At 35.6% G+C, this 25,436-nt stretch overlaps 1 protein-coding gene across 2 annotated transcripts in view; it reads right to left on the reverse strand.

The window, feature by feature from the left end:
* PAN3 (poly(A) specific ribonuclease subunit PAN3) overlaps window positions 1-25,436 on the reverse strand; it is a 148,216-nt gene continuing 122,780 nt past the window's right edge. Inside the window, exons 10-19 of one of the 2 annotated variants that reach the window (XM_037800464.1) lie at window positions 23,334-23,492; window positions 22,984-23,100; window positions 22,795-22,896; window positions 19,548-19,713; window positions 18,357-18,447; window positions 13,913-14,052; window positions 11,598-11,727; window positions 11,088-11,152; window positions 4,927-5,065; window positions 1-2,961 (exon numbers count right to left, since the gene is read on the reverse strand). In XM_037800464.1, coding sequence (XP_037656392.1) covers window positions 2,821-2,961; window positions 4,927-5,065; window positions 11,088-11,152; window positions 11,598-11,727; window positions 13,913-14,052; window positions 18,357-18,447; window positions 19,548-19,713; window positions 22,795-22,896; window positions 22,984-23,100; window positions 23,334-23,492 — 1,250 coding nt within the window. In that variant the 3' untranslated portion in view covers window positions 1-2,820. Of the gene's footprint in view, window positions 2,962-4,926; window positions 5,066-11,087; window positions 11,153-11,597; window positions 11,728-13,912; window positions 14,053-18,356; window positions 18,448-19,547; window positions 19,714-22,794; window positions 22,897-22,983; window positions 23,101-23,333; window positions 23,496-25,436 lie in introns of both variants that reach the window. The other variant, XM_037800463.1, reaches the window with a different exon arrangement.

Consider the following 25,436-nt stretch of genomic DNA (forward strand, 5'->3'; position numbering starts at 1 on the left):
TTTATTTCTGTAATTCTTTATTAAAAATACTGCTGTACACATAAGACTGAAAACAGGATTAAAGATGAATAACACATATTGGGATCATGACATTAGAACTTAACATACTGGTGCTTTTTAGGGAAGGAGTTGACATCCAAATCACAGAACCAAGGTCAAAAGCAAATACAAAGGTACCCTCAAAAATATTTACAATGAAGTAAATACACTAACAGAATTTAAAATAGGTACAAAACATTGAAATGACCAACGTTACATGATTTCAAGGGTTGTCCCTTCTGTGCTTTCATCTGTCCTAACAGGAAGGTATGGGAAGTTTATAACCTTAATTTGACTGTTCTCAGATATTAAACTCTTCCTATGAATTAAACAGACTCAAATTTCAGACAACCTCTTAAAACGGAATTACACTATGGAAAAGAGGGCTCCCCCAAAAAACACCTAAGCAGAATTGAGAGTTCTTTTGAAAACCATTCCCAATAAAAACCAAGTGAAAAATAAATATAAAACAAAGCTAAAAAAATATGCATTACCTGACACCAACTGTTTTCTGGCTGACAATATTTACTCATGAAAACATATCAGCTGTCTACCTTTTATATTCAGAGCAAGTCCTGAGGTTACGAGGGGCTGAAGCAAACTAGCATTTACAATGCAAACATTCTTGGGTTTGTGATTTGAACTTGCCTTGCAGAGGGAAGTTTGCTGGTCTATACAGAATGAGAAATTCAAGCCCTAATATTTTACCCCTGCCCTTCCTTAGCTTTCCCAAAACATTGGTCCACAAATCAAATTTTCAAAAAGTTCCCAAACCCTGAAACTAAAATAGATGATCCCCTTTCATTTTCAAAGAAAACAATATTGGAAAAAATCTCCAGCCCGCTTATAAATTAAGCATTTCATAGTTCTTCTAGAATACAAGTAGTTCTTTTTTGTACAAAAGAATTACAATATGATTTGTCAAAAAACATATAAAAAGACAGCTGCTCTTCCTCAAGTACATGAGCTAATGATAAAAGACTTTCGCATGTTAATGTCTCCAAGTTCTCGTTCCTTTTACAGAAAAAAAGAACATTATGGTGGCAAATGTTAATTATCCTTTGAATATTGAACATTATGTTCTTTTAAAATCCATCCAGATCAAATGCAGTAATTGATTTTCTTTTTAACTCAATAACTGATGCTGCGAAACATGGCCTCAACCACACGTCTTAAAAGGTGTAGAACACATCTCGTCTTCAAAGCTTTCAGGTGAAGAGAGGGGCTTTATCTTGATGCAAATCTCAAGGCAGAGAAAATCATTTTAAAGCTTATAAAAAGTAGACAGAGAAATATTAAAAACTTCTCTGAAAACTACAAATATGTATAATTATTAAAATTGAAGACAGTGACATCATTTGCAAATGCTCGGAAGTCTGTCCTGACCTTTTTTTGAGTATCCACATTTTCTTCATAGTTGCATGGTGAGCACCCAGTGCTAGTAAAACATTCAGTGCTGGGAAAGGATATATAGTCTCCATAACTGATTTTTAAGAAAGAAAATTCCTACGTATTTGGCAGTCTTCAGTATCAAAGTATAGGTATTTCATTAACTATAAATTCCACGAATACCCAAGTTTGGCGACAATTGCATGTCCAAATATTAAGAAAGTTAAGAGGAGGAAAATCGCAAACCTTTGAGATTGACTTATTCAGGAATATCCCACATAGTGAGTTATTATCAAAAGTACTCTTACTTTGGGCTAAGCAGTGACTGCAAAGGCACAGCAGATTGTTATCCCTCCAGATTCAGACTGTCAAAACTTCAGAAAGCTCTTGATGCCAGACCACTGCTGTGTTTAGTTAATCTTCTCAACAGTGTCTTTTGTATCTGTGTCCAGTGTAAAGTACCATAATAAAGCTGTGGTTTAAAGAACAGAACTTTATACAAAAAAAGCAAACTGTAGATAACCTAAAGTAATATACTCCTGAACTTCAGGCTTTTAACACAATTTCTTAGGATTTTTTCTTTTTCTATTTAAAAAATTGCATAAATGTAAATGCATCTGACTAGCAGGGAAACATACTTTTTTTTTTTTTTAAAGGTTTGGCTGAATTTGGAGCAAAGAGCTATTACGTGCTCCTTTGGTTACGGCTTATCCAGTCCTTACGCAGAAATGATTTAAATCAACTATTAGGGGAATTCACGCCCAACAATTCACTGATATTTCTCTTTGTGTGCTCTTAAAAACAAAACAAAACAAAAATCTCAATTTGAGCTAACAGTGGGTGGCATACAGAGCTTGCATACAAATACTCTCACAAGAATTATGCACTGTACTGTATTTCTATGAAAATTATTTACCTGGTCCATTATGTTATTCAGGGCAACCCATCCCCAAAAGAGCAAATTCTGCAGCCCTCGGTGACAAAAATGCTGCCCAGCATTGTTTCCCAAAAATGTCCTTGCAAATAGTTTTCCTTAATAAGTATACAATGTGGCAAAAGTTCAAAGATCTCAAAAAAAGTCTTTAAAAAATTAAAATTAGTGCATATACAAGTGGAAAAAATAAAAGCAGGAACATCATTCACCTGATGGTGTTCCTTAATCTAAAATAAATTCTTCACAGAATATAGCCTCCAATGGCAGCCAGAGCTCTAGGAGAAGTGAAACATTCTTCCTTTCAAGTAACAGTGTACCTGACTGAAGTGCAAGCAGCTTCGCTCATCTCCTGTTTGTTTCCCAAGTGTGAAATGAGATGATGAAAACAGTTCAGCTGTAGTGCAATCTGCTATTGGTTAAGTTCCTTAGCAAGGTCCTGCGTGCTTTTTAAGCAAATACTACAACTGACCATTTGCAGCTGCAATTAGTTCTTGAAAAGTATTTTCGAAGCAGCGCTTTAAGTCACTGTAAGTCACTACAAGTACACTCTTCTCATCTCTGGAAATGAGGCTTATTTTTTCTGGCACACCAGCATCTAGCTGAAACAGATACACAAAACAGGAAGTTCATACCATGCAGAAGAGAATCTATTTATCTACTTTAGAACATTTCCAACAATGACAGATGAAAAAAAATTTTTTGCCACATTCCCTTCCAGGTATCCATAAATATCTTACGTCTCTAATCAGTATGAAGTTTTCAACTCAGATATACCTATCCTCCATGCTTAACACTTAGTTTGCATTATATTCCATTCAGTTGACACTCCATAATTTAATTAGTCCCCCAATATTTTCTCATTTTTTGATATCATTAATTACAGTGCAACAAACGTATTTATCTAGTTAAGTTTTGCTTCAATAGTATTACTTCCTTAGGAGAATCCTTAAAAATATAAATGATAAATCAGAAAGTATGCATGATTTTTAAACTTAATACATAGATCCAAATTGCTTTCACAAAGAGCATCAATTACAATACCACTGATTTATAAGTTGTACCAATTTACCAGCAACCCCAGAATCAAAACAGTGCTTTGTGATTCTAATCTGCATTTTTTATTAACTAGTGTTAGCAAACATTTACTTATGTGTGAATACCAGTTTATGATCTTTGCCCACTTATCTATCAGGATTTGGCAGTAATATTTTAATAAGGTCTTTATAAAGCATAAATACTTATCCTTAGTTCATCAAATGTCTTGTTATGGCTTTCACTTTATTTTTGTTTTGTTAGTTATCAACATACATTTTCCCTTCTTTCTCATTAAGTAATTCATTAAAATACGTTTACAACTAATTTTGAGGGCTTAAACATTCAAACCATTTTGCCCAAATATTTTTTGCCATCATATACAACAAAGTAAGTTTATGTAAAATTTTGACTTTTATAAAATCAATATGAACATCCTTTCCTTTCAAATTATTATATTGTTTCCAACTTCAGAAATTTGTCACATTTTCAGATTTGGAATAGAATTTATTTACTACTAGTTATTTTATGATATGAAATAGTATTTTCGTCATATTTTAATTATCCTAATATTCATTAAATCATCTTCACTTAAATATCGGTCCACAATTTATTCTATAGGACCTACTTTGCAGTATTTATACTAGTTCTACATATTTTTAATTACTGGCACTTTCATATTATTATGTTCCAAGATCTGGTAGAATTATTCTCTACTCATTGCTCTGAAGAAAAAATGTCTTCCCCTTAAGGGAAGTAAAGGGGAAATGTGTGTGTGTGTGTATAAATAAATCATATTGGGTTAGTTCAATGGTACATCCATTGAATTACTAGAATTTACCTCTGACTTCTAGGATTTACCTCCTGCAGACCGGTTCTAAGGTCTATAATTCCAAGTAACTCATCAGGAATATTTGTTCCTTCCCTCCACTGTAAACTGTATCTCTTACAGGTCTTTCAATTACACAAAGCTCATCGTGCACTCAAACAAATATATGACATGTCTCCATCTAGTTAGTTCATCAAATCACCTAATGTCACATTTGTAACAGCTAGGACTACTGATTTTTCCAGTAATGTACTTCTTTTATTATTATAATACTTGATTAGCAAACCTGTAATTAATTATATGAATTGATAACACACAGGACATTCAACATGACTCACAATTAATTAGAACACAGGAATTTAATTTTTCAAAAGCACAAAATTTTTTCTGATTTTCCCAGTCATTGTTTATTTGGTATACCAAAATAACATGCAAATAAGGTATAGCATTGTGGGGGGGGGGGGGTCATTTTGTGGCATTTTATCACAATAAAAAGATTTACAATAAAAAATTCTGCAATTATTTGTGTATTAAAAAATTCTCCTGTTCTATAAAATGTTATTAACTAGGAGCAACTAATAATTATTAATAAAATGTCTTTGTAAGCTAGAGTAAGAATATATCCTGAGTCCTTAAGTCTTCTAGTAACCGTAAAAGACGTAAACTCGACGAATTGGATCTGAAATATCCAGATACAAATTACCTTGTTAAGACAAGAAATGATATGACTAAGGTCAATCCAGGGAGCACCCGCTTCTGTCACCTGATGAAAGAGATGATCCCTAAAGAGTTTCAACAGATAACGGTCTCCAGTCTCTGACCACGTAGGATCCTTCTGAAACCTAGGGGAAGTGAATATTTTACATTATTAAACCATATCGTATGCCACACGGCCACATGTTAATTCTTCAGAGTCAAACCCAGTTCAATTTTTCCCCAATAAATAAGAAATTAGGGTGTGCGTGTGTGTAGTAGCTTTCTTTTATTTTTAAATCCTTCAATAGTAACAGGGAAGCTAAAACAATTTTTTTTTCACATTTTGTTATGCCCAGATTGCCTATGGATTTCTTTTCCTCATTTCACTGACATGAAAGTGTATGAATTCCCTATTTTAACTCTCAATCTTCAAGGGCAAGCGACCTTTATGAGTCCCTATTTTATACTGCCTCCTCTATTTCAGCCCCAACCATTAGATAAAATGGGGAAGGAAAAAAAAGTTTTTCAATGTCTTTAGACACAGGTTGAAAGCAAAGATCCTTTTCCTTTCCTCAGCCTTAGGTGACAGAGCAGAGCTAGATGATGAGAAGTGTGCTCCATTTTACTGAGGAGAATAAAGTTGACAATTGTTTAGGAAACAAAAAAAGAGGTAGACTTTGGTTTCCTACCATTCCATCCGAAAGCAAGCTGCAAACAACTGGAGAAATGACCAGACAACCACAGTTAGTTTTCAGTGTCCTTTGGAACTTACAGTTGAGCAGGGAAAACAGGTATTATTCATATAATCAAAGAAAGTTATAATTGCACACCTGAGTGCTCTTAAGAAAAAGACATATGGTATAGACTAGAAACAGGAATTCATTTGGGAAGGCAAGGAAAGTGTTCCAAAGAAAATGGATGCTTTTCTCAGAGGAAGCTCACCTCTTAGTCATCAGCATCTGTCTAGAAACTTAAGAATGGTCAGTGTGGCTGAATGGAGTTGGAAGAGAAAAGGAGGAAAAGAGAATACAAGGGGAAGGCGAGAGGAGGAAGGTAAGGATGGCAAGGAGAGAGCAAGAGAAGGTATGATAGAGAGGAGAGAAAAATTTTTAAAAATTAAAAAAAAAAAAAAAAAAAAAAGATCTTCTGACGCAAGGATGAGAAGTAGGTAGAGACCAGACCATGCAGGCTTAGATCGTGTTAAAAAATTGGGTCTTTATTCTAAGAACTATGGGGGAAACCCACCATATGTTTCCAACACAATCATGTATGTACTTTGCAAAAGAGACTTTTAATTAAAATGCAGAGTAAACACACCGATTTATCTCTGTGCTCCTTTTCAAAATTCCACTAAATTGACAGTATGTGTTTTAAAAAGGGTATAAATACACGGAGACAAAGGGATCAGAGGAAGGAACAATAACAGACAGAAAAAAGGTCACAAAATTTGGAAGATGGAAAGCAGATGGGTAAAGTGGTATGCTTAGCAGACCCAAAAAATCCTGAAACCTAATACTACAGGGGGCATGGAAAGGGAGGAGCCAACAAGAAACAAGACCAACTGGAGAGGCTCAGAAACCCAAATCATCAGGCGCTGAAGGTGCAAGTCTGGACTGAGCTGAGAGCAGCAAAGCTGACATACAGGCTTCATAAACAACAAGCAGATAACCCACACCTCACCCCCACCTGCTTAGCAGCAATCTGAGGTTTACTCTCCAGAAAGGGTGAGTCGGAGGAGCCCTGGCCTCAGGAATGGCAGAGCCAGCAGGGGAGGAGGGAAGGGGGGTGGGGAGTCACTATTCAGTAAACCCGTTCCTGGCGCTTGGCTCCCCAAACCCTGCAGTGAGGCTCATACCACAGCAAGTTGGAAGATTCCTTTAGGGATGCTGACCTCCCCCAGAGAAATGCAACATTTGGGAGTCTACCAAAAACAAACAAAATTCACATGTAACAATGTAACACCACTTTATAATAAGTAACAGCACTGTTTTATTATACAGCACAGTTCAACATTCTACAAACCCTGGCCCACACAGAGCTTCCTGGCAGCTTTTTAAAACCTTGTTCTTAATATGAACAGACAGCCAAGGAGCAGAAATCTTTTGAAGAGAAAAGAAAACAAAATGAAATAAAGCAAACTTGTTTCCTATGAGATATCGCAGGAAATAGAACAAAACTTAAAAACAAGACAAAACAAAAAAACCCCAAAAGCTACAATTGACAGCTTTAGAGAAACAAGAATTGGATGCTATAAAACAGAAACAATCAGAGACTTGAACAGTTCTTGGAATTTAAAAATATGAGAGCAGAAATTTTAAAATTCAAAGGAGGATTAGAAAACTTTAATTTTAGAAAAATAGAGTTGAAAAAATCGCCTAGAAAATAGAACAAAAAGACAAGAGAGAGGAAATAGAAGAGAAAACTAGAAAAATCAACCCCAAAGAACTAATATCTGACCAATGGGATTTCCAGAAAAAGAGAAAATAAATTTTCAAAGAAATAATAAAGATCATTTCTCAGAACCAAAGGACTTAAATTTCTAAGGTTAAAAGGGCCTACCTGTTGATTCATCAAAACAAATCAAATACCCACACCAAGGTACATCATTGTGAATTTCAAAACACCAGTGATAAAGATCCTTTTTAAAAGCTTGGGGGGGGAACAGGGGGATTTGTAGAGAAATTGGCTTTGAATCAATCTGAAAGTCAAAAGACAATGGAGCAACGCTTTCAATCCTGACCGAAACTGTAGTCACTCCTATGTATGTACTGGAGATGGTAGCTAACATGATCACTCAAGAAGAATTAAAAGTACAGAAATTAGAAAGGAGGAAATGTAACTATCAGTACTTACAGATGATATTGACTACATACCTGGGAAACCCACGAGAATCTACTGAAAAACTATCCAAACAACAAGATATCAGGGTACAAAATTTACAGAAATCAGCACTTTTCAGGGACAGCAATAACAAGCAGTAAGAAGTGGCAGGAGAATCCCATTTATAATAGCAACAAGAAACGTGTCTACAAACAAACTTAGCGAGTTATAACTACACGAAGAATTTAAACACTACTGAAGAATACGATGTGAGCAAACAGAACGACATACCAGGTTTTTGGTTAAGATAATGCAACAGCTAAAAATGCAAATTCTAAATTTATCAATAAACATGTTGTTTTCCTAATATAAATATCATCGGGCTTACTGGGCTTTTTTTTAAACTAAAACTGATTCTAGAATTTATACAGAAAAGCAAACAGTTGCAAGAAAACAAAGACAACACAGAAGGACAGAGATGGGGGAGAACACTAGTAGAGTTTAAAGCATCAATAATTAACACAGCGTGAAAGAGGTGCTACCTCAAACCAGTGGTGAAAAGCTAGACTATTCCTAAGTACCATCTGGGCTACTGGGTGGTCTCCTGGAGGAGAAAAAAAAAAAAAAAAAGTTGGGATTCACACCCCACATCTTGTATAAATTCCAAATTTACAAAGAATTTTGATATAAAAAAAATGAAACCATAAACATTCTAGAAGCAGCCAGAGGAAAACTCCTTCTTAACTCTTGAGTGGAGAAGGCTTTTCTAACTTGCTATGATTCAAAATCCAGAAGTATAAGAGAAGTTTGATCAATTAGACTACATACAGAAATAATCTGCATGGGAAAAAATTAAGTAGAGTCAAAACAAAATGACAAACTGAAAAACCATCATCACACAGGGTGAATCTCTCTAGCTTCTTCTACACAGTAACGAGAAAGGCAGACAACCCAAGTGAAAAATAAAAACGGGCACAGATATAAACATACAGAAAAGGAAACAGAAATAGACCAAAGGCATAAAAAATATATTCAACCATGCTCATTAAAACAGTAAATACAAAATAAAAATGGACTGAGATTGACTTGCTCATGCATTGGGCTGACAACAATCCAACCCTAACGCTGCCCTGCTACTGTGGCAGCCTCGCGCCTGTGCAAACTCTTCTGCACCAGCCGTCTGACTCTACTGTACAGTCCCAACCAAGGAGCTATTTGGGCACACATGAAGTACGTATGCAGAAGTCAGTCCCCACAGCATTGTCTATACCAGTAAAAGACTGAAAATCACCCCCATGCTCCATCGATAGAAAAATAAATTACAGCACATCCATGGGCCGAACCACTACTGCACGGCCAGCACCCACAGTGGTTAAGAGCTTGGAGCCGGAACCGTACCATCTGGATTCGAATCCTGGATCATACACCTACTAGCTATGTGGCCTTGGGAAAATTATTTAACCTATCTATGCCTCTATTTTTCTCTCTCTGTTAAATGGGAATAATAAAAGTTCCTATATCTCAAGGTTGTTGTGAGCATTAAATTAGGTAATATTTGTAAACTACTTAGAAACATATAATTAGGTATATACTACATATACCTAAATAGAAAGATTTCCAAGATTCACTGTTAAGAACACCACATATGGTTTAAATTCTTTATATATATTAAAAAGGGGGGAAATGAGATTATATAAAGTTGTATCTGTAATTCTGGAAGGATACATAAGAAGCCAATAAATTAGGATAGGTCAGGGCACTGGGCAGTCTGAGGATGACAAGTATGAGTATGAAAGTGAGGGTTTTTTTTCACTACATATTTTTTTCCTATTAAAAAAAAAGTTTCAGTTTAATTAATACAAAGAATTTTCTGAGAACAATCGAAATTTTTATTTCTAGTCATACTATGAATAAAATGTGATGATACAATAAAAATAAATTCAGACTTGCAAGGACTCAAAAGACTCACCTTTCTCAGGAAGCTACAGGAGGATGTGCTCCATTAAATCAAAAGAGTAAACCAAGGGGAAAAAGCGAGCAACAGGGTATCCAACACAAAGGGAGAGACAATGAGAATTCCCAGGAGACTAGTGAAGGGAAGCTCCGGTTCTAGAGCATGAGTGGGGGCCGGCTCAGAGCGCAACCAGCCAAGTAGGAGCCCAAGGACACATGCTCCAGGGGCAATTTCTCTAAGTGGGAAAAAAAAGAAGGAACTGGTAGGTTACCTATTTTGGGCCATACTGAAAGGTTTTTGTAACTCTGGCAGAGTCTGAAATGAATCGCTGCTAAATATTTTTTCATTTCCTTAGTTTTTTACATAAGGCAATTAACTTGAGGAAAACAAAACCCAAAACTATACAAAAAGAAAGGAAATATAATCAAGATTTACTATGTGGTTCAGCTATGAGGAAACTTTACCTCATCATAATATTGTCAACAATAAATACAGATTTAACTCAAAATTCACAGGTTAAGTGGGAGGGAGGGTGGAGGAGAGAGAATGCGTGTATGCTTATGGTGAGGGAAAGGTGTATGAAAGGTAAAAGTCATTAACTGGATTAAATGAAAAAAGTTCAAAAACAGCACTTAGGCATGTATTTTTAAATAAAGAGATAAATACTAGAAGAAAGAGGCAAAAACGTTTTTACAAGTTGGTTCAACATATAATGTTCTCTTCACTTGGAAAAATGATGAGGGAAAATCCTAATTGAGTCTTTTGGCTTTAAAGACAGGCAAGTGGACTTGACTGTCATGGTCCAAGATATCCCTCAGGCAATGGCATTTATAAGCCTTCCTGAAAAGTAACTTATAGGACAGCCACAGCAGTGCAGTCCTGTTCCTCCCGTCCTCAGCAGTGGGGGGACACAAACATCAGCTCTGCTCACGGCTCTTGAAGACACGATCACTTTAACTTACAAATGTGGCAGAACTAAACAGTTTAAGATGGTAATGCGTGTTCAACAGCACTGAGATAACAGCTATAAAAAAAATGTACTTTCATAGAAGAGGCATGTTAGACTGTTCAAGTCTCTAAACTGTCCAAGTTAAACTGTTTCAACCAGGCTTCAAAAAGGGGACAGCGTAGAGGTAGCTTTAGTCATCAAATGTGCCGTGCCCCACATGCAAAAGAAACTAGTGATTTCTGACACAGTATATTCCTTGTATGTGTGTGAAATCCGTAAGGACAATGGCACCTAGGTTAGCACCCTAATGGCTAACAATCATCTTCAGGTCACTTCACGTAAGAATTTTTCTTTTTCAAATAACACCAGTAAGAAGGAATACTCATTCTTGTTATGCAAAATAGTGCCCTTGATTGAAAACATGTAAAATACTTTGAATCCTTACTCCGGCCTCTCATTGATTGTTCCCAATTTTGCTAGAAGCCTAAACAGTCTTCCATTTTGAACTTCCTATAAAACAGTTTAAAAAGAAAGAGAATGTTAATGTTCCAGCTAACCAAATATAAAGGTATACAAAAACTGGTATCCTGTACCAATATTTCCTTTAAGCAATGAATCGTAATAATCCCATCTTTCATTTATACTTTTAAATACAATTTGTCCATCTCATTCAATAGTACTACTCAAGACCATTAAAAGCATTTATAGGAATTATTAAAGAAATGCACATGAAAAATGAAGATTTTATCACATGACTGTAGCAAAGCCATGAAAGAAAAGAAGAAAATAATACCCAGAGGACATAAGAGATTAAAATACTGAACGTGCATTTCGGACAAAAATATCTGCAACCCATCTGTTAATCATAACATTGTATTCAGCACAACACTTACTATGTTTCATAGTGTACACACAGATTTAAGTCTCTATATACTCTGCTAGCAACACCTGTTACCTTTGCCAGGTCTTCCTCTATGACATCATTTCTCATTTGAGCAGCATCCAATTGGGTATAAAATCGAGCACCAATCATAGGCATGATGTCATTTACACTTCGCATCCGGTTTTGGTCAGTCAACAGATACCTAACCAAAATAAAGAAGAGTCACTTGAATGCCAAACATGCAATTTTAAAAACAAATTAACCCATGAACCCACAGCTATTGCTGCCATCATCATTTTAGTGTACACTAGTTAGAAAACTTTTTCTTAAAATATATTTTCATTTTTAAAGCATAATTATATTTCCTTTCCCTGGAAAATTTTAAAAACCAATGAAGAAACTGTAAACATGTCTCTTCTTTTTCACAATCAGCAGAGACCAGTTTGATTTCTTCTTTTTAATATTATTTTTACAGTATCCTGTCTTTGTAACTAAGGCAGAAAATATTGAATGTCTCAAAGGGCTACCTGCCAGAAAACAAAGATTCTCAATCTTCACAACTTTCAAAAACCCATTATTGCTTATGCTGATAGGGAAGCCACTCCGTGATCATCTCATTGAAGTGGTCTCCCGCTCTTTCACACGCTATTATTCTGTTTCAGTTTCTTCAACTTTATCACTGTCTGAAAATATCTTAAATGTTTACATGTTTACCAACTCTTGCTCCCCCTTAGGCTTGAAGCTCCAGAAGATAGAGAATTTTTTTCACCTTGTTCAAAGTAGCCTCAGCATCTAGCATTCTTTTGTTGAATAAATGAATAAGCAGGTATACTCATGCGGATAATCTGTCTTAACTAGTCATCTCTACTGACGTGTTTATATCTAACTACTCATACTTAAAGTTATTACAGGCTATTTGACTTTGACAAATTACCTCTCATGCCTCAGTTTTGTCATTTCTAGAATGGAGCCAATAATCTTTCCTAATTTACAGGGTTACTGGAAGAATTAAGTGAATTAATTCAAGTCAAGCTTCATAAATTTTAGTTCTTAGTTTATTATTAAAATATTTTTGTTTATTCCCTTTTTATTAAGGAAAATTTCAAGCATACATGAAAGTAGAAAGACTAGCACAATGGACCCATGTACCCACCCATCACCCAGTTTCAATCATTATTATCATATGGCCAAGTTGTTACATTTATGTCTTCTACCTGCACTTTTTCAAAAAGGAAAATTAGAGAGTATAACCTGAGATTGTTTCAGACATCCTAGATATGTTAGGAATCACTACTATGATAAAACATGAAACAAATATTTTCATTTAAAAGATAAATACTCTTATTTGATTATTAACAGGAACCAGCCAACCACTGGCTTCCAGTAATCCATTACAAGCAGTACACTTATGTCAGTGTGACAACACACAAGTGGGCAGCTCCGCCCTCACCCCCATCCCCTAATACTATACCCCCCAGGGCTGTCCAAAAAGAAACTGGATCAGTCAGGGCTACAAAGAAAGATAAGAGGGACAGATGGAAGTTATAAGAAACTATTGATAAGGCTCAACAACTTCTAATTCCTTCTAAAATATAATAGGAATAACTCAAAAGAGACTGCCTAGCATCTCTTCTCTAGAATACCTCCTAATTATAGTAAGGGTGATGGCTGTCCACACTCTGGATTTCCCCAGGGTAGGCTGTATCTTAGGGAGAAGTCCTCCTGTGGTAACAACAGTCCACAGCGGGTTTCTCTTCAGCTAAATTTATTTCAAACCTGTACTCATGGATTCCCCCAGAGTCTTATGATAATTAGAGGCTTAGGGTCCTCTAGGGACATGCTCTCTGGAATGGGTATTTGGGCCACAGAGTATGTAAGTGGATTGCGTCTATGTTTTATTTATGACAGATCACCCTCAGAAAAGCACAGTCCGACAGAACTTTCTGAGATGATGGGACTGTTATATGTCTACATTGTCCAATATAGTAGCCACTAGCTACAAATATAACTAATGCAACTGAAGAACTGAATTTTTAACCTGATTTAATTTTAACTAATTTAAATGTAAAAGGGCACAGATGGCTAGTGGATACCACATTATACCAAGCAGTTCAAGAGGATGCCCTTGGACCAAATGTTTAAAACATCAAAAACTAATTTAAACATGCTGATTTATGTATTTATTCCCAAGAAATATCTACTTATCAATAAAAATGAAGACATCAAAATTTTTAATTGTGTTTTGCCTGGTTTTAAGTAGTGGGAACTTAGTTAGAATCACTATTAAAAGGCTCCTTATGAAAATAAGCAATATCCAAGCTTAAAGCAGAAAAGCTGACCTATGTCCTACGATCATAATATGAATTTTATCATATTTTAAAACTTACAAAATCAGATTCTTCAGGTCAGAAGAGTAGTTGATTGTCACCAGTTCCATGGCTTTCTGTAAATTCTCTCGCTGAATTCCTGCCAAAGAGTTGCAAGCCAAAGCCAACACAACTTTTCCTAATGATATCAGATCTGCTTGCTGACATGAAAGAATAAATACAACTTTTAATTTTATTTCATGGGTACACATTTAATATACTGACATTACCGCATACATGGAAAAAAAGCATCTTTGCAAATAAGCTGTAGATCTCAGAGAAGGGTAATCAAATATTGGTACTCATCAGAATCACCTGGGGAAGCTTATTAAAAATACAAGTTTCTGAGCTCCTCTGCTAGGGATTCTCATTCAGTAGGTTTGAGAATGGGCCCAACATTTTTAGAGCACCAAGGTAATTTTGATGAAGGTAGTTCTAGGGCCACACGTCAAACCTTACTCTAAGCAATTCACACATGAACTACACAAGTGCTGCTTTTAAAAGCTTTAAAAATGATAATAAAGCAGATATTCTTTACTATTAAAAGAAATTTGAAGTCAGTTGCTATAGATTTGCTTTACTATGTTCACTGTGATTTAAGATACACACTTTTCTCATTTTCCATGGCTCCCAGAATATAGTGGGAGTTTGAAGAATTATCTGAAGTCATCCCATTAAAAACATACCGTCAGCACTACCTGACTTTAAAGTGTTTTCTCTGTAAAATCAAAAAACTGCAAATTTCAGTGACATCCCATCTGTCTTTGTTTCCAAAAAGACTATTTTTACTCACACTTAGAGCCATCTTGTTTCCTAGCTTTACTTATTTTTTTAAATATTTACCATTTGAGGCTTTTCCTTTGTTAGGAGTTTCAAAAGACAGCTGGTTGAACTGAAGTAAACTGTAGGCCACAGTTGCTCTAGATTAATTACAAGTAATTTCTATAGAACACTGCAGAAAATCTTCAAACTCAGATCTTATCAGAATTATTGGAAACATGCACTTATTGAGTATTGGGTTAGTATAAGGAGTTTTCAAATGAAGCTGTGCATTAAAATCACCTGAGAAGCTTAAATGCTGCCCACTGGCCATGCCCCCACTCCCGATGCTGGTGTCATTTCTGTGGGGGAGGATCTGGGCACTGGTGTTTCCTGGTGCTCCCACAAGAGACTGTGATTTTCAGCCAGGTTGAGAACCACTGGTTTATTGGAATGTTTGATACTGACACATCTGGGAAGTGGGGAGCATTTCAAGGTAATCGCTAATGAAATAGTACCACTATATAGTGAGCCTTCACAACACTATACACAAATAATAAGACCTAGGGCAAACTTCATATTAAATAACAACATTAAAAAGCTCATATTTAAATATTTATCCTAATCTGGCATTTGTGAATTGGACACTCTGAATGTGTGCTTGTATAATCAGAAGGAAAACTGGTTAGATAAACAGACGACTTTGAGCCTATCAGGACAAGAGATGCCAAGGATTCTTGTCAGGGAAACTTGCTAAAACTCCCCTAGTGGTCCAAGTTAGGGGCCCAGATGGCAGGAGGGAGTGGGCATGGAGGGAGCACCCTGAGCATCGCCAGTCTCTGCTCTCTGGAGGGCACGGCTACAAGCCTCAGGAAGGGTTCCCCTCAGTCGCTCTTAGGAGCAAGTGAAACGTTCCAAGTCATATTAACAAAACCATAGAAAATTTTGGTCAAGAGAAATCAGTGCATGCAAATGTGAAAACACAAATTTCTACATGCACTGCAATCCAATGTTGTCAGCAAAGCAAACTGAAGGTCATCATTATTTATCAAGTATTTTAGCAGCATGTACCAGCACACAGGCCCCCAACCCCTAAAACTGTAACATTTTCACAATTTGGCTCCACCCTGATTGGAGGCTGTACTAAGCCTCCCACCAAGAACATTCCATCACTTCCATGATAAGACAGGAAAACAAAGGTCCAAGATAGCTGAAGGACTAGATGGGTTTAAAAAATAAGAACATCTGATTTTCAGTACATCTTATCACCTCTCTAAAGCTGACTCAAGGCAGAGATACCAGTATACATGTAACATTATCCCAATTATATTAGAACTGATTTTTTTTAATAAGAGTCCTGCTTAATTAAGAGTTTAACATCATGAAAGCTCAACAACTCTCCTTTCCTTATTTCCCAGCTAAATAATGTTCCATTTGTTATTTTGCTTCTTACCTCCATCTGGATTTTCCCCCCATTTGTTGAATTCTGGAGGTTTTCCCCCCAATTCATTTTCAGTTTCTTCCTGGTTTTCACAATTCTTGATTTCTTTCTCTGATTCTATCTACGGCTCTACTTATGTCCATTTTACTGAAAGTCAGTCTCTATTCACGTGTCTGAAACAGACTATGAAAAATAGACTACAAGAAACAATGTACTCCTTTCTCACATACCTTCTTTTTCTGTAAAATCACACTCCCCCTTTCTGGGACTATCTTTAATTCTCTCCTACACTTCACTATAAACTTTATGAAAAATCTTCCACACATATATATAAGAAAGGAAAAGAGAAAGAGAGAAGGGGGGGAGGAGAAGGAAAGAAAAGAAAGAACACCCGATATAACCTTTATTGCCAAAAATTAAAGGAGCAGTGATAGCTGGTTAAGGTCACTTGAGTTTATGAATGAAAGCAGTTCTCCACTTATAAATCCATTGCCCCAAAGGCTTTTTTAAAAGTCAGTGTGGAATTCAGGGAGTATTTTTCTTATGAAGAAAAATAATATAACTGAAATACTGTATATTTGCAAAGAAAAAGTGGACAATAATACCGGTGTGACACGCATAGAAAAAAAAAATCAAACCTGTCTCATTTTACACTAGTAATTTTAAAAAATGCAATCCTATTCCTATTTAGAGAAAAATGAAGAGATAACTGTAAGGAGTAGGCTTTGTTCTGTTTTCTGTAATAGGGACCCGGGGCTTCCAGGCATTTGCAATAGAGGTTGATGGTACTGGTTCCAAATAATGTCTGATTTTCTTTCAAAAATCTGATGTTATTTTACAGGATATATGAAGATTGCTAGTCAGTTTGGAAGCACAAAGATTATGAGGAAAAATTAACCAGAGCCAATTAGTTAGGCACCAAGTATAATACCCATATGTAAGAAACAAAGTAGCTAAGAAACAAGCACCCTAGAAAAGAAAGAACAGAGCCCCTGGGCAGAAGCTGCTGCTGCCGGCAACATAGAAGGGGCCCGCGTCTTCCCCGCACTGCCCACCAGATGGTGCTCTCCGCCACGCCGGCCTGGCCGCGGCAACGCAAGGGGAGCACAGCGGAGGGAGAGGATGAGCGGAAGAGTCTGCGCGATTCTGCACCGAACTGCACGCGATGGGGCCAAGTCTCAGCGAATGAATGCTCTTTCTGTGACTCCACAGCAAAAGTGGAGAAAACTAAACACCACCTAGACTTTACTTCACATTCTGCCCTTTCTTTCCTTTTTGTTCCCAAATTTCATCTCATGGAAAGTGAACCAACATCCCTGTCAAAAGCTTGAAACAAAAGAAATTGAAAAGAGAAGAGCAATGGGAAGATAAGGTGTTTTCCCCCATGTTTCTCCGTGTGATTGTAAGATTCTGCCTTAAAACAAGGCTGCTTGATTAATTTTCAAAGAAAAAAACAACACAAAAAGACCTACCATTACCAACTACACCTTATCATATCATATTACTCAAGAAATGAGAAAAAAATAGCCAAGCACATAAAAAAACTTCTTACACAAAAAGACCTACCATTACCAACTACACCTTATCATATCATATTACTCAAGAAACGAGAAAAAAATAGCCAAGTACATAAAAAAACTTCTTACACAAAAAGACCTACCATTACCAACTACACCTTATCATATCATATTACTCAAGAAACGAGAAAAAAATAGCCAAGTACATAATGGTCTAAATCAATACTATTAAAATGAAATCAAACTGTAATCAAATTCTGATACAGGAAGGGATAGGCTTTGAAACAAAAGAAAAAAATGACTTAGAAAATGGCAATCCACTAACATTCTTTCGAAAATCTCACTAAAACTATATGATTGATATTGTAACAAAAGTTCTAAAAGTAAAAATAAGTGTGCTTTTAACACATTAAAGGAGTGGGAAGGGGGAAGTAAAATATATTCATATAATCCATTCAGCTGACTAATTCATTTTAATCTCTGCTGAGGAAAAATTTCCTAATTGCATAAATATTTCTTCAGTTTGAATGGCTAGGGTCATTGACAGTCATGAATTCTGTATGTTCCGAACTATAAGGGCTCTACACTACATACATCACAGTAGTAAGGAAGTAGAGTTTCAAAGCCTGTACAGAAACCACCCCCAGAATAAATTGAAATCTACATAAACTGCTTTTTTTAAATTAACAAAATTTGTCTTTACAAAAAAGCAAGCTTTAAGTAAGTATCCATGCTAATTCTTACTTACCTGGTATTGAGCCATCAATGCCAAGGGATTATTATTCTGACTGTTATCAAAGGTTAAAACATCAGAAATGCCAACACAATTTACTCGCAACCTTTAAGGATCAGAGAATTTAAAGAAAATGGATTAAAATTAGATGTTTTATTATAGACTAACAGAAATCTACAATTTCCTATACTATTAGAAAGCATCTTAGAATTTTATCTCATCTAACCTGAAGCCCCAACCCCAAAGAACCCCCACCATTCAACCACCGTTTAGAAATGAGCAAATTAAGGTTCAGAAATGTTAAGTGATATACCTAAGGTTGCAAAAGTCAGTAACTGATGAAGACAGGACTATCCAACTCAGATTCTGACTGCTAGGCCAGGCCTCTTTTCACCACACCCAGCTGCTTCTTTATTAATTATTCATGAAAGAGAACTAGTTAGCTTTCTAACACTTAGTGAAGATACACCAGGCACTGTTCTAAGCATTTTACATGTATTAACTATTTAATCCTCTCAATGACCTTATGAGAGGGGTACTATCTAAGTGAGGCAGATGGAGATAATAATAGTATCTGTCTCATAAGGTTGCTGAAACAGCAAAGTAACTTGCTCAAGGTCACATATAGTAACTAGATCAACAATATGAACCTAGGTAACCAGGTACCAGATCTCGAGCTCTATGGCTATGCTGCCCAAGACAATTCTCAAAATTACAGCAACTTCATTCATGTGAAGTCAAGTTCTATAATTTAATTCCAAATCAGTGGTTCTCAAAGCATGGAAACCAACCAGCAGCAGCAGCAGCACCTGGAAACTTGTCAGATGCAAACTCCTGGACAGATGCCAGCCTTACAGAAAGAGGACCCCTGGGGATAGAGTACAGCAATCTATGTTTACTAATGCCTCCAGGGGATTCTAATCCATGCTAATTTGAGAAGCACTGCTCTACCTGCAAAAGTTGTATTGGTATTACTTGTATATTCCTATAACCTAACCATACATACCTTCCTCAACTCTTACCAAGATTGGCATTTTATTAAAAACTCAACATTTTCTTAAAAAACTTACACACAAACTGAAGTCATATACCTGGAGAGGGTATATGAAAAGACAGAATTAAAACAAATCGTCCCCGTGTTTTGTTTATTAAACTGTCATAGGTTAGATGCTAAATAAAAGAAACCAAAACTCAAAATGTTAGTACCTCGTTTTGCCAGTTATCAGAATCTTCGTTGGGTCCATAACCCGGCATGCCAAACCTGCTGTATGAATGGTACGCAATGCAGAACTCAGCTGGACAATATATGCCCAGATAAGCGATTCTGGCAATAATCCAGCATGCTGTCTGGGCAGTGGTCCATCGTGTTGGCCTATAAAGCAAATAAGTGAAAAAATGTCATCTTCATTTACGAAGGGAACTAAAAATACCCCACCCCAAATAGTCAAGTCAAAAATAAAGAAGTCAAACCAAAATTAACAAAGAAATGTGTTAACAAAAAAGAAATTTGTTAACAAAATTAACAAAGAAAATTCATGTACATTCATAGCACAACATGTCAATTTATATATATATATATATATGTTTAGTTCTATTAGTAAGAATTTAAGAGACAAACCCAAAATTTCCTATGAGATTATACCTTCATATTGTTAGCAGCAGCAGAGTTCTCACTGAAATGTTCTTTTCTGGGACCACAATAATTATTGAACAATAAACAAAATTATTTAAAGTAAGAATTTACATTTAATTATGAATCAAATAAATATAAATTGTTATTAAAAACAATAGCTGCAGAGACTGTTATTTATTGAAAGTGTTGATAATCCTAGCCTATATTATTATTCTGGTGGAAGAAGAGAAATGTTATTCTGTAGCTTGAAGGAAATAAAAGTTTCTACCATCATTTATGGTAAGTGTTTGTTTAAATTTTCCTTTTATTGTTCATCTTTTCTATTATAGCCATGTCAAGTTAGATAAGATGATACATAATTCACACAAACATAAATGTAAAAAAATGGATGTCATTTATGTGTGATGATGAAACAAATATAATGTGTTCTACCACAAGTAGTCATTCTCATTCTGTCAAACTTTCCTAAGTGTTTCTTGATGATATTTGAGTTAACACTTAACATCAGTAGGAAAAGGGGGGGAAAAAATTTAATTTTGTAAATATTCATAGAATATGACCATATATGCAAGTCTTCATATGGCTGGAAACAAGCCTTTTGTCAATCAGGTATGAAAACAAGAGGTTAAATGGTTAATTGTTGAAAGAATAAACAGCCTAATGGACTTATGGTTTGGGAGGAAATTCCCAGGGAGAAGCTCTCTCTCCCTCTCAAATTAGATGAAAACAAAGAAAATACACTCTGGGGATAAAAATGTGTTAGGTGACTAAAAAGGTAGCTCTAGTGATAAATGCCAAGAAAATGTCAAAAATAACATGAAGAGTTTTTAAAGTATTTAATGAAACGTGGTGATAAGGAAAAGGAATATTTACAGTAAACACATAGTTCTCACCATGTGCTAGAGTCTTTCTGGGTGCTTGGCTCTCATTAATGCACTTAAACCTCTTACCAGCCCCTATATAGTATGGTATTATTATTACCATCATTTTCTAAGTGAATGTATTTCTTATAATATGTACATTTGAAGTTTGTACTAAGTTAATAAATTATAGTATAAGAAAGCATTAGACTTTCACTTAGGTCCCTAAAAGTTTATACAAGCATTGGCTAATTTTATTTTTTCAATATTCATATTGGGAAGACAGATACTGCTTGTATTACAAGTTGCTGTAAATTAAAGCATATATGATACATTTAGGAAAGGCACTACCATTCAAACAATACAGTCCAATATTAGAAAACGGTCTGAGTCCTGGGAAAATATAAACATTAATATATCAAATAACCAGTTTTCACCAAAAACAGAATAATTAAGATTTTTTTTAAAACTGGAAAGGAATGCTATAAATCAGTGGTTCTCCAGAAGGGGTGCTTTTGACACCCCCTCCCCAGGGGACATATGACTGGAGACATTTTTGGTCATCACAAAGTGGGGAGTGGGAGGGGCAGAGGGAGGCATCCAGGCATCCAGTGAGTAGAGGCCAGGGATGCTGCTAAACATCCTGCAACACCCAAGACAGTCCCCCACAGCAAGAAATTAGCCAGCCCAAATGTCAATAGTGCTGAGGTCCAGAAACCCAGCTATAAATTAAAGCCAACAGTTATTTCACAGGTGTTATTTCTAAAATAAACTTAAACACATTCATCTATAGGAAAAGTTACACCACATCCCCTTCAACAAAATTATGCATGTGTCTACAGATGACATGGCAAAAGGAAAAAAACCGACCACACTATACAACCAGATTTTTAATGTGAAACAGTCATGTAACCACAATCTTCTCCTTTCAACTGTCAGAAAGCAAAGTCACAAGTAAACAGATAGAAGTAATATATTTTTATCCATAATTAGAGTCCTTAAAGGAGCCACAATCTGAAACAAACTATAATATGGACTCAAATCTTCCCCCTCCTTAATTTCTATCAGTATGTATTCAAGAAAATCTTCAAAAGTTTGAAAACCATAGGGAAGAATGCAGTGCTTCTTTCCTGTCCCCAAACCAGGAAATGAGACCTTCCCTAAATACATAAATTATTAAATAGACATTTCAAAATGGATTTACTTTTTCCTCTGAGACTGTTTACCCTTTAATAAATATTTATTAGAATATAATTAAAATTCTTTTGGTTCTTTGCAAAATTTGAATTATTAAGCAAATCTTTAAGTAAACATTAAGTAACATGGAATCCTAGAATTAAACCAAAGCATTTGTTTAGGATTTGTTTAGAGAAATATTTACATAAATTATGATATAGTCACACCAGACTATGAGGGAGTCACTAAAATTATATTTGAGAGTATAAAAATTAGGGGGAAAATACTTACAATGAGAAATGAAAAATGTAATATGGTATAATATGATAAAAACAAAAACACAATAATGCAGAAGGAGACCAAAGATAAATGAATAAACAAGACTGGAAAGAAATGTCACAAAATATTCACAATTTGTGTTTTGGGTGGCAAAACTATACAGATTATTATTCTTTTAACTTTCCTGAATTTTCCAATCATCTTTATTCAGAAAGTATTATATCTTTAGAGAAAATAAATTTTTCATACTCCCAGGCTTTTCAAACATCAGCTATCAAAATGAGTTTTCTGCAACTCATCTTAATCTCAGTAAATCCACATACATTATTTCCTCAGTTCTTGCAAATAAATTCCATTTCTTTGAGATACTTTTTTTAAATGCAGTAGGATCTTTAAACCGAATGATCACAGGGATAAATTTACAAGTGTTCTAAAATACAAAACAACTCTTCCACAGAGCAAAAGCGTTTTGTCAGAATGCAGCCTGCTTGCATCTTTTTCTTACCCCACTTTCTCTTGGTGAAATAGCCATCAGCGTTAGGGTCATTGAAGTGTCTGCTCATCATAGTTTCTCCTCCCGCATGGAAATCATATGCGAACACAAGAGCTTAAAAGAAAACACAAACACTCAGGACTGCCATCTGGCTTCAAGTAGCCAAGCTTACCAGCGGAAAGACAATTACAGATTACTCACAAGGCTCTGCAAATGCTTTAGTGGTAAATACTTCACGCAAGGTGACAATATTTGAATGCTGAATTTTTTTCCACATATCAACCAACACCATGCACTTTGTATTAACAAGACGGAAACCTGAAAAAGAAAAATTTTTCAACTACCGTCAACTGTAAATGATACCTTCTTATTCCATCAGAAATGTGACGAAAAAGCCATGCTATACATCACTTACTACGTACTGATTCCCAATGAAATATTTACTGCCCTTAAAATTCAAATATTAAATAAATCAATATAGTCAGGAAGGTCTGAATACTCTTATAGCCTCAATAATATGTTTATAAAAGAGGATAATCTCTCTTCCTTACCGTGTATCCTCCGAAGGCAATATGGCAGATCATCTTTGCTATTTACAGCTTTGTAGCAAGATGTAATGTACCCAAAATTACTTGATTTCTGTATCCGGTTGGGTGGTGGCAGTGGTTCTAGAGGGAACAGGCTATGGTAGCTGTCAACTTCTGTGGGGACTGCTAGAGTAATTCACAGGAAGATCACTTTAAACTGAAGACATTCATAAATCTCTCACAGTAATACAGAAGAAATCAAATTTACTATAAGCCACTCGTATACTTTTTTATTATAGAATAGTGTCAACATTCATAACAATTCTACATAACAAACTATGGTTTCAGTATCAATAAAAATAGGCATTATAAAAAAGCCAAAGAACAACTAAACTTCACAAATTCAAAAATATTTCCTGTCTTTTATAGTACAATACAAATTTTTGATCTCTCAGTTATTAGAAACAATTTGAGTTTTCACTTTTCAGTTTAACAAAGAGATTGAGTGAAGGATACAATCATGACAATTACCAAAAATCTGACTCATCTCCCTTGTTCTCTTTCAAACAAGTCACGCTGAATCCTATGGACTATAGGAAAAAATTTGTGCTTCAGTGCAAAACTAGGCACTAACTAAAGGATACCTCTCGGGTGTCTGATTCTGATTCAATGGAAGATATTTTGCAACTCTGTAAACTGTAGAAAACTGACAGCAATGCAAAATAATTTTTATACAGACATGAATATTCTATCCTGTTTTTATGCTTTTAAAAATGAGAATTTGTATATTTAACTCCATTTATCTAAATATATTTTGCACACAAAAATGTTGAAAAAAATCTATCGATACTTAATATCAGAGGTAGAAATGTTTAATATCTCTAAGAGATCTATAACATGTTCTTCAGATTCTCTTTTGAGCTGATAATAGCATCTATCTGACTCTCTTGTAAATTAAGATAAAATGAAATCTTTAATGCATGTTTATTTTTATCTCAGGATTTTACCTTTTCCTGAAGATTAACTTTAAACACTACATTTTTCAGACTACCACGATAGGATCATTTGTGGCCTAATATAGTCTTAAACACCCAGTCGAGAATGCTCATCGTTGTTCTGCTCTTCCTTTCCAGTGCAATATCACACACACTTGAGTATGAATAAAGGGAATGGGGTGCCTTGAACACTGTTAGGCACTACAACAATGACTGTATGAAGGGCTCTCTAGAAGTAAAAGCCAAGTAAACCAACTTGGAAGATGATGTTGGACAAAGCTGCATGCAACCTTTTGCCTAGGGCCCAGTTCCACAAGAAGTTATTAAAAAATCCTGAGTTTTTCAAAAGGAAGTTTTGATTTCTTTCTCCCATGTGCCACTACCCCCCCCACCCCGAGAACACACAGAACGACAGGCTGGATATAAGACACTGAATGACTAAGATTCACTGTGCTAAATCTATGGTGGTAAGTTTCTCAACCTCAGCACTAGTACTGACATCCTGGGTCAGATAATTCTTTACCATGGGGGACTGTTCTGTGCCTTGTAGGATGCTCGTTAGCATCCTGACATATATCCCGAAATGCCAGTAGCAGCCTGCCACCAGTTGTGACAACTCAAAAATCTTCCAGACACTGGCAAACACCCTGAGGGGTAAAATCACCCTAGTTGGAAACCATAGATTTATGGAAAATAAATTGCGATTTCAGAGTTGAGAAGTACCAATTTGATGGCAGAATGAAGTACGGAATAGAATGGGGGTGGGGGAGGGCAATAAGACCAAAATTTAACTAAATAGTTAATATGATATTGAAGGTTAATAAGAGTCAATATGAGACATGGAAAAGAACAGTGTGAGATTAACCATAATCTTTAGTTCATGGCACTCAGACCACTGGCACATGTCTATGCATGGCCTGCCTTTATTTAATCATTTTTAATAACGTAATAAGCATCTGAAAACTTAGCACCAAAAATAAAAGTTAGACCTTAACTTCACACGACATCAAATCATGTGATCCTCTTTTTCAACCTCTGCCTTCCTTTGCTTTTTTCCTTCTTTCTTTTTATATAGTTTTATTACCTGTATCTGTATTCCTTGAAAGTATATTATGTATGTGTGTGCCTATAT

The sequence above is a fragment of the Choloepus didactylus genome, chromosome 12 (genome assembly GCF_015220235.1).
Source record: "Choloepus didactylus isolate mChoDid1 chromosome 12, mChoDid1.pri, whole genome shotgun sequence".
NCBI classification, from domain to species: Eukaryota; Metazoa; Chordata; class Mammalia; order Pilosa; family Megalonychidae; genus Choloepus; species Choloepus didactylus.